We start from the raw sequence: 9,142 nt of genomic DNA on the forward strand, positions 1-9,142 counted from the left end.
ACTCCTTGTTGTTCTGTACGACTGTAGTTCTAGTAGTCGACAGTGAGACATCTGGGCCAATTGGGAGTTGCCTCGTTCCGATTTGCCTTCAGCAGGCAGCCTTATTTTCGGGACCCTTGAATGGAAGCATCGCCGCTGAAGATCGTCCGCCCTGCGACTGGGGATGTTCCCCGTCGCCCCGGTGTGCCTGTTTCTCAATAAGTACTCTCAGACTATTGTTCTGCTTGAGCTTGCTGCCCGATGCTGATCGTCTTGGCGGTCTCTCCGGTTTCTCCGCGTTGATCTTCTTGTCTTCCGCTCTCCTTCTTCCTCCCCTTCCTTTCTTGTCTTTCCCCTTTCTATTATCACAAGTGATTACCTCTCGCTATTCTTCTCCTCATGCTTATTTTATATCCAGTCAAATTCACCTCTCCGTGACTTCTCCCCCGCCTCTCTCTCTCTCCATGACCAAGGTTGACGCCGCGGGGGATGGGGATTCCGCCCCGATGGCCGCCTCGCCGCCGAGTCTCCCCAAAGCCCCCGTCGAGGCTCGCTCGCTGTCTTCCATCACCGCAATTGCCTCCAATCCCCCCGCCTATCCGCGCAATCCTGCTCAGAAGAAGTTGGATCCGTTAGTGCTGTATATTGTGCGGGTCCCAGGCAGTCGAGGTATGTCGCTTACCTGCCATTCCGATCGCTCAGGAATGCCCCGCAGAAGCGGTGGCACCAAACATGCATATGATAGATCAACTGACCCTTGTTTTCTTCCGTCCTCTAGATGTCTTCCTCACCCCCTTGAAACCTGCTACCAAGTCCAGCGTCTCGGCCGAAGCCATCAATTCCTCCCTATATTATTTGCACGTCGCCACGCCCGAGGATGACGTCCTGCTGCAGGAATACGAGCAGGAACGCGAAGAGGAGGCTAGATTGCGGAAAGAAGCCCTTGGAGACGAGGCGGAGGCTTCTCTGCCTTCGCGCGAGTTTGCGCGATTGAACAATGTCCGGCGCAAGCCTGTTCCTGGCGCGGGCGCACCCAAGGTCGATGCGACCGCTCCTCCTCCTCCTCCTGCGCGCCCTCGCCCAACTTCCTGGCAGTCGCAGGGAGCGCCGTCGCCGTTGAATCCAGATCTGCAGCGCCCTGCCCTGCCTCCCCGTCCGAGTTTCCAGGGCCCTGCTCATGCGAACGATTACAATCCTGTCACCCCGCCTTTTGCGCCGGTCCATCGCGACCCTGTCCTCGAGTCCGCGCCGCTTGACGATCCCATGGCTGCGCGCCCTGCGCGGCCACTGCCTGCTGTTCCGAGAGAAGAGCCCGTGCTGGGACCGCCTCTAGACCCGCTGCCGGCGAAGAGGGCCAACCGGTGGAGCACTGCGCTGTCGGGGTACCTGGCAAAGGGTCAGGAAACGTGGAAGGAGAAATATGATGCCATGTCTGGTGGGCGGGCGAGTCTGGATTCAAGACGACCTCCCGTTAGACCGCATTCTGCTCATGGAAGTCCATCACATTCGTTCCTGGGGTCGCCGTCTAGAAGCCCAGCGAGGAGTCCTGCCAGAAGTCCGGGCCAGTCCCCTCGCCAGAGGCCGCATGACAGAGTGGTGCCTGATCGTCCGGGATTCCATATCACCTTGATTCGTCGCGATCCTACGCATGGCAGTCAGTGGAATGTTGCGACCATGTCAACGCCCCGGATGGATGGTGGGCCTATCGACATCGATATCCTCACCCCGGGGTACAACCGCTTCACGGCGCAGAACGAACCGCTCTCTCTTGCGAGTCTGGGGATAAACCTCCCAGGCGGCCAGTCCATCTCATTCTCGTCGTCCAAACACCCGTTGGCTGATTTGGCCGATCTTCCACCTCCTACTTCCGTCCCCAATGAGCCATCTCAGCCCCGACGGTTCCACCGCAAGCTCTGCGTCTCAAGACCATACTTCCAAGAGGAGCCGCGAGGCTCCTTGGACCTCCCGGGTCGTCCGTCCCTCGACAGCACTGCCAGTGGCAGTCCCACGAAACCGCACGCCCCGCCTCACTCCAAGCTGAAGAGCGGTTATTACACCTTCAACTCACCTTGGAATGGCATCTGCACGTTTACAACGAGCGTCAACGGCCGCAGCCTTAAATGCAAACACATGATACCCACCCCTGGCTTCCCCAACGCCAGCAGCCATCATCACCACCCGACGTCCACGCCTGAACCCCCTGCCATCACTGTCGCCGAGATCCGCTTCAACACGCCCTTTCGAACCGGCCACCTTCACCAGCCCACTCCCACGTACGCACCCTATCATCCTACCTCGCCCCCAACGGACTCCTACCTCTCTTCCCCGCAAACTCCTACCTCCGCAAACCCTTCCTCGAAACGCGACTCTCTCGCCCGCCTCCTCAACCCGAACAAGTATACGCGACCTCGCGCTCGCTCCGGGGCCAGTATTACCTCCATCGGCGACAACATCGGCCCCAGCCACCACACACGAAACCCCTCGAACAGCAGCACGAGCAGCGGGGCTGGAGATCTCGAAGAGCGCGAGAAATCAGGACTTTTGCGCCGGCCGCCGAGTGAGGACCGTCTGGATCTTTCTCTTGCACGGGAGCGCGCAGGCGGAGGGTTACGGGGGAAGTCCGCGAAATTGGGTAAGCTGATTATCGAAGATGAGGGGATCAAGATGTTGGATCTGGTTGTTGCTGCTTGTATGTCTGTTTATGCAGTGAGTTGCTAGACATTAGTCTGATTGCATATGGCATGATTAATCTTTTGGTTATATCCTGGGATATGTTCGAGTTGTGATTGTGATATGATATGATATACTATCGATGTTTTGGGCATTTGAGCGATATGCATTTGATGATATGTAACTGCAATTGATACACTGATATACCTTGAATATGAAGCTGAAGCTGCTATAGCACTATCCTCTGATCATAGACATCAGGAGACTCACAGTAGCATAATGATAGTACCTACCCTCTCCGCTCCCCCTGGGAAAGACCAGTACCTCCCAAGCTAGTAGCTACTTACTATCTAGTAAAACCAGCCATCCCACTCCCACATTCCCAATTACTAAACACTTACAAAATAGAATCATCTACACCACCACCACCACCCCTCGCAAACTCATCACCCACCAGGTAACCACATTACCATCTCATTCTCCCCAATTCCATATCCCTGCCCAACACAAACAAAAAAAAAAAAACCCCTCACCAAATACCCATAACCCTCCAATCAAACCCCACGCAAAATAAGCAGAGAAGCTACTAGCTAGCAAGCAGCACGTCTCGGAATACGAACTTTCCCCCCAATCTCCAACCCACTCATGCACTTCTCCTTACAGTATGCAACCAATCAGACCATCTCCATTAGTTGAAACAAGCAAAGTGTAAGCAATGTCCGACAAAAAAGCAAATGTCAACCCCCGAATGCCGAGCTCAGCCCCAGCCTCGGCCCCGGTGAAGTGAAGTGAAGTGAAGCAGTCAATCACGATAGAGTATTAGATGACCCATTTTCGGACTGACTCTCCTGTCTAGGTAAGTATGCACGGAGTATACTCCGCTTTTGTTTGTAATTCGGTGGATTGGATTGGATAGCTTGGGTGGATTGGGATGCTCAGCTGATGAGCAGCAAGTAGACTAGTAGACTAGCACATGGGATAGATAGCATGATGTGTGTGTGTGTGTGAGATGAGATGAGAGGGTGTAGATCCACCCACTTACCTACTTACTTACTTTTTACTTTGCAGAGAATCTGCAGGTTTAGTTTGGACTTAGTTGGGGGGTTTGGGCCAGTTATGTTTCTTGGGATTATTGATGACCGTGCAGGAGGGGGTATTAGGTGGGATGTTATTGGTTGGTGGTGTTGGATCTCTGGGTACTACTTAGGGGATGAGGGGGATGGATGGATCATGATGCAGGTTAGGTACATATGTACGAGTATGGAGTAAGTACTTGGGATGGGATGGGTCATGGTGGTGAGTGAGTGATCACCAGGTGTTAGTGGGGTTTTTGTTGGGTCAGTTGGGTTGGGGTCGTGTTCTGCTTGTCGGTCTGGCTGTCTTGTGAGTCATTGTGCTTTGTGAGGATCTTGAGGGGGGTTTATTGTGTGTATGTCTAATAGTATTCTTGTAGCTGGATATCTAGTATAGGTAATGCATATAGGTATAATATACAAAGTACATCTATGAACTGTGCATACATAGCATATAAATCTATGTAAATGAAATAATACTAACATATTCAGAAATAGTAGCAAACAAAAGCAAATTAGTGTTGATGATTAGCGTCAACCACATGCAAATAATCCATCCCCTCCCCCCCCCCCTATGACATAATAAAATCCATTGTCTAGCATCCCACGAGACACTAAAAAACTAAAATTCAAAGGTTAGCGCGCCAGTGAGAAAAATCCTCGGTCATGGCGAATAATAAATATCGTGAGATGAAAAGGGTATGGTCGTCCGATGATCATTACGCCTTGGCGTGTATTGGAGGGTTTAGTTACGGTATTGTTTGGGAATTACTTGTTTTGTTTACGGGTTTGTGAACTGGTTAGATTACGTATGTTTGGGAGGGTGACTGGGTGTATTTGAGGAGTGTTTTTTTGCAAATGGAATGGAGGTATGCTTTCTTTTTTGATTATAGGTAGTTGCAGGTGTCTCTGAGGGTTATAGAGGGCTCTGTGTACTCTACAGGTTAGGTGGTGGTGGTGGTGGTGGTGTGTGAAGGGCATCTCATGTGTGAATCTTCAATAAGAATCTCTGTATGCACACGATGTATGGCGGCCGAGTTACATATATTGTACGATCATTTTGTGAGGTCTTTGAATAAAGACAATAACAGTGATACTCAATGGTGATATATCACTGTTGAGAATGTCAGCTCAAGATGAAGATAGATTAGATGCACTTGCATCTTCTGATTAGATTAGATCCAAACCCAGCTCTATCTTGCGAGCCCACTCCATGCTAAACTCCGCAGCATGGAGTTAACTCGGCTAAAACCTCATGCAGTTGCAGTATGCACCATGCAGTGCGCACAGCTTCCCTAGTCTAGGCCTAATTAATATCCACGGCATGGCTGGCATGGCATGGCATGAGCACTTGAGTGGATCTCCTGTCCCGCTCATTACAAATCTACCCTGGTTGAGAAATTACTTCGCACGCACACACTGAGATTTACTGCATAGTACAGCATCGCATTGTATGGCATTCATCAAATCTAGATATTGTTCCCTGACTCAAGCACTATAGACAATTCTCACATTCAACATTGCACCATCGCCAATCCATCCCTCGTGCAGATAAAATTCAGAGTGGGTAAGTCCTCCCCCGAAACCGGCCCTTTTTCTGCAGCTCGTAAATGAGCAGTGGAGAACCACCAACAACAAATCAATTGTGCTCGTGTTTGTGTGCGTGCCAAGACAAATAATATTTGATTGGGAAAAGGTGTGGTGGGGCAGACTGGAACCGAAGACTCAGGACGCGTCGCCGTTTTCTTTCGCTTTTTTTTTTTTTGTTCCCCCCATCAGATTAGATGATGCGATTATCTAATCTGATTCTTCTTCCATCTTTCTCAATCTATGATGTTGACCTGTTGGTTGGTTGGGATTGTTTGAGTACGGCTTTAGGTTTTTAGTAGAGTTTGCCTGGGTTAGTGGGGGTTGGTTATTGTTTCCGATTTCTCGTGTTTGCTGTGCGTGTTGTACAGTATGCATGTTTGATCTGCTGCAGGTCAGTTCCTGTTTTTGATCTTGTTCCTGATGATCATTCCAGGGTGATATCTGTAGAATGTAGAAAGCTGTGACCGTAAAACTGTTCTATAACTGTGATTCATTCTGGGTATTCAATCAATCTATATACAAAGTATCCAACTTTAAGGAATCATACAAATCGCTAGTTACCACCCCTCCTCTCCAACACTCCCGCCGCAATCTTCCGCAAATCCACCTTTCGCACCTTTCCACTCCCCGTCACCGGCACCGTGCGATCCACGCCCTCCTCTCCAAACACAAACACATACTGCGGCGCCTTATGCCGACCCAGCGTCTCTCGCGTCCAATCTCGCAGTTCCTCCACGGATGGTTTCTTATCCTCGTATCCTGCCGCCACGGCAATGAACGCACCCACTACCTCGCCGTATTTGGCGTCGGGAATGCCGATCACCGACGCAACTTCGATGGCTGGGTGAGCCGCCAAGCGTTCTTCGATCTCTAATGGGTAGATATTTTCTCCACCTGTGTTTGTGTGTATCATGGTTAGTATACCAGTAGTATGTATGTATGTATGTATGGTATGGTGGGGTTGCAAATAGTATGCAAAATGAAATGCACAAAGTTTGGACGGAATAGAATTAGCACTCACCTCGGATGATTATATCCTTGAATCGGCCCGTGATTGAACAACGCCCCTCCGGGGTGAAGATCGCCTCGTCTCCGGTCTTCAACCACGTGGTGCCATCTGCGTCGGTGACTAGCGTCTCCGCTGTTTTCTCTGGGTTGTTCCAGTATCCCTTTGTCAGTTGATACCCTGCGATGCAGAGCTCTCCACGCTCGCCTACGGGCACAATGTTGCCTTGTGTGTCGATGATCTTGGCTCGCGCGTGCGGCATCACTTTGCCGACGGTTGTGAGGCGCGTCTCGATGGTGTCGGTCGTGACGGCGTTGAAGCAGGTGGGGGAGGCTTCGGTCAGGCCTAGATGGTGTTAGCGGGCGCTGATAACAACAGAAGATGAAATGGGGAGAACGCACCATAGCTACTGGTGTATTGAGTCATATTGAGTTCCTCGAAAAGTCGCTTCATCAACGGACGAGGAACGGGTGCGCCGGCGATAATACCCGTGCGGAGGTTTTTAGTGTCAAAGTTGGGGGGCTTGGGGAGACTCAGGATCGCTTCGAACATCGTGGGAACACCGTGAAGCGCAGTGCATTTCTCGTCGGAGATGGCGTGGAGAACGGCCTTAGGGTCGAATGTCTCGCTGGGGAAGACGATCTTAGAGCCGTGGGTGACGACCGCGAGCATACCTAGAACCAGTCCGAAGCAGTGGAACAGGGGCGGAGGGCAGCATAGAATGTCGAAGGAGGTAAGGTCCATGCGGTCGCCAATAAATCGAGAGTTGTTGACCAGGTTGCTAGAGGAGTTAGTTCTCAAACCATGCTACAGGTGCAGGAATAATGGCTTACTGATGGGTTAGCATGGCGGCCTTGGGGTTGCCGGTCGATCCGCTTGTGAATTGAAGGTTGCACACATCGTCGGGTCGCAATTCGGCTTCGCGATCCGGCAAAGCAGAGTTAGGAAGCTTCTCTCCCCGCTGAATGACATCGTGGTAGGTGCTGAAGTTCTGGTATTCTCCGCGCAGAATGACGATCTCCTCCAGCACGGCCGACTTGCCGTTCTGCTTTGGCTGTGGGCCCAGTTCGGCCAACACGTCTTCCAGCGTGTGACGACCAATGCGAGGAGTCATGAATACCACGCGACAGTCTAGATTTATTCCAATCAGCATTACCTTACTGGATGCGCGCAATCAGCTCTACTAACCGGTGTGATCCAGGGCATAGTAGAGCTCCCTGGGTGTGTAAGTGTTGTTTAGAACCACCAGGATGGCTCCCACTCGGGCCGCGGCAAAGAAAACAGAGATATACTGCTCGCAGTTACCAGCCATAACACCAATGCGATCGCCTTTCTTAATGCCCATGGCCAGAAGACCACGAGCCAGTCGGTTGGCCTCCGCATTCAGGTTAGAGTAGGTCCAGCGGGTTCCCGTCCAGGGGAAGACCAGACACTCATAATCGCCATACTGAAGGCTTTGCAGAGTTAGAAGCTCACCCAGAGTGATGTCCAGGAGAGCCGGCTCGGTCGGACCATGGACAATTGAGAGTTTCTGGGTCGGTTTGGGCGGTTGGAAGTGGGAAAGGGTTTGCTGAAGACGCCGGACAGTCGCCATGATGGATATTTTTGCCGGGGGAGGGGAGTGAGAGACAGGGCAAAACTCGTGGGATCTTATCAGATCGGGGCATCTCGTCCCAGACTTATATTATCTGCCTCTGGCATACCTCGGTACCCGCTCCTACGCGACTCCAGGCCTTTTCTTGCCTGCGACTAGTCTGCAACAGGATGAATCCGTCTTCCTGTGGTTCCGAAACTTGGCCGTTTCGGCTGTCGGTACCCAATAGGGCAACTTTTACTCTAAAGCTGGCGGGTGTCATCTCCACTCCTAGACCCAGTTAGAAAATTTCCCAGTGAGATATTTATTTGCAGGGTGTGACAACGACCAGTGCGTACATTGGAGGGGGAAATGCCGGGAATCCTGCAATTCTACAACCCGATTTTACCGGCCAAGGAGTCCTGAGCGGTGCAGAAACTAACGCGTAGCGTTGCCGTAGCGTCGCTTAAGGCCGCCGCTGATGCCATCGCTTCCGTGTTCTGGCGTGTGCTGGAAACGAGGCCCGGATCAGATAACGCGGGTGGATATTAACCGGGGACTGCAAAACTCTGTTCAGGGCTTTGCTTTTCCACCCGTTCCACCCTCCCTCCCCCTATGGCATTATTTGTCCTCCCCTCTCAAGGCGCTGTCCGACCTGATCTTGTTAATTCGATCCGATTTTGGCGACTTGCTGCTGACTGCTGGCTTATACAACCGCTTCTGCGTTTAGTAGCATTGTCAGAAGTGTCCCTTTGGCGGACCAACTATTATGAAAGCTGCTACTGCATCATGCTTGAATCGGCTTTATGGTTATTTGGCTTCAATAAATGTAGTAAATCCGTAACTTGAAGATAATTGCCTACTGCACGGGAGGTAACTTGAGTGCTGTTAGGCACCAGCGCCTTGCTAGGCGTCACTTCTAGTGCGACTCTTGCTACCTTTGGCCATTGCATCATGAACGAGAGACAATTCAAGCGCGGGACTGACACTAATATATATTATGGTCGCTCCACTTGCTCTTCAGCCTTTTCCACCATCCTCAGCCTAAATTGGAAGGAACTGAACGTTCACGCCAAACGTTCAAGCTCATTAAGTACGATACAGTGCGTATGTTATATATGAGAGTAGCCATGGACTTCAGGGGATATGAAGAAATATTAGTATCTGGGTCATGTCCTCGATACGGGCCTAACACTAATTCATATATATATCCGAATGTATACCGACGGGAACTTATAACAGCCCGCATTA

The 9,142-nt window shown here is 51.2% G+C and overlaps 2 protein-coding genes across 2 annotated transcripts; one reads left to right on the plus strand and one right to left on the minus strand.

Annotated features, from left to right (window-relative positions):
• The first annotated feature begins 107 nt into the window (after positions 1 to 107).
• BO85DRAFT_470225 (uncharacterized protein) lies at positions 108 to 2,888 on the plus strand. Its single transcript, XM_025662383.1, has 2 exons — positions 108 to 648; positions 758 to 2,888. Exons 1-2 carry the CDS (start codon positions 444 to 446, stop codon positions 2,695 to 2,697), a joined length of 2,145 nt encoding a protein of 714 aa, XP_025513833.1. The 5' UTR covers positions 108 to 443; the 3' UTR covers positions 2,698 to 2,888.
• Positions 2,889 to 5,865: 2,977 nt separating this feature from the next.
• Positions 5,866 to 8,175, minus strand: sidI (putative long-chain-fatty-acid-CoA ligase; the record flags this gene model as incomplete). The annotated part of the gene is made up of 5 exons (XM_025664025.1): positions 7,507 to 8,175; positions 7,152 to 7,449; positions 6,720 to 7,099; positions 6,334 to 6,663; positions 5,866 to 6,206 (listed from the first exon to the last, which is right to left on the minus strand). The coding sequence occupies exons 1-5, from the start codon at positions 7,910 to 7,912 to the stop codon at positions 5,866 to 5,868; spliced, it is 1,755 nt and encodes a 584-aa protein (XP_025513834.1). The 5' UTR covers positions 7,913 to 8,175.
• Positions 8,176 to 9,142: the final 967 nt, after the last annotated feature.

This window comes from Aspergillus piperis (genome assembly GCF_003184755.1).
Source record: "Aspergillus piperis CBS 112811 unplaced genomic scaffold BO85scaffold_14, whole genome shotgun sequence".
NCBI classification, from domain to species: Eukaryota; Fungi; Ascomycota; class Eurotiomycetes; order Eurotiales; family Aspergillaceae; genus Aspergillus; species Aspergillus piperis.

Excerpts from the sequence above, each read along its gene's own strand:
- BO85DRAFT_470225 (XM_025662383.1), top strand. The coding sequence starts at position 444 with ATGACCAAGGTTGACGCCGCGGGGGATGGGGATTCCGCCCCGATGGCC. Across the intron at positions 649-757 it reads GCGGGTCCCAGGCAGTCGAG|ATGTCTTCCTCACCCCCTTG; the intron begins GTATGTCGCTTA and ends TCCGTCCTCTAG.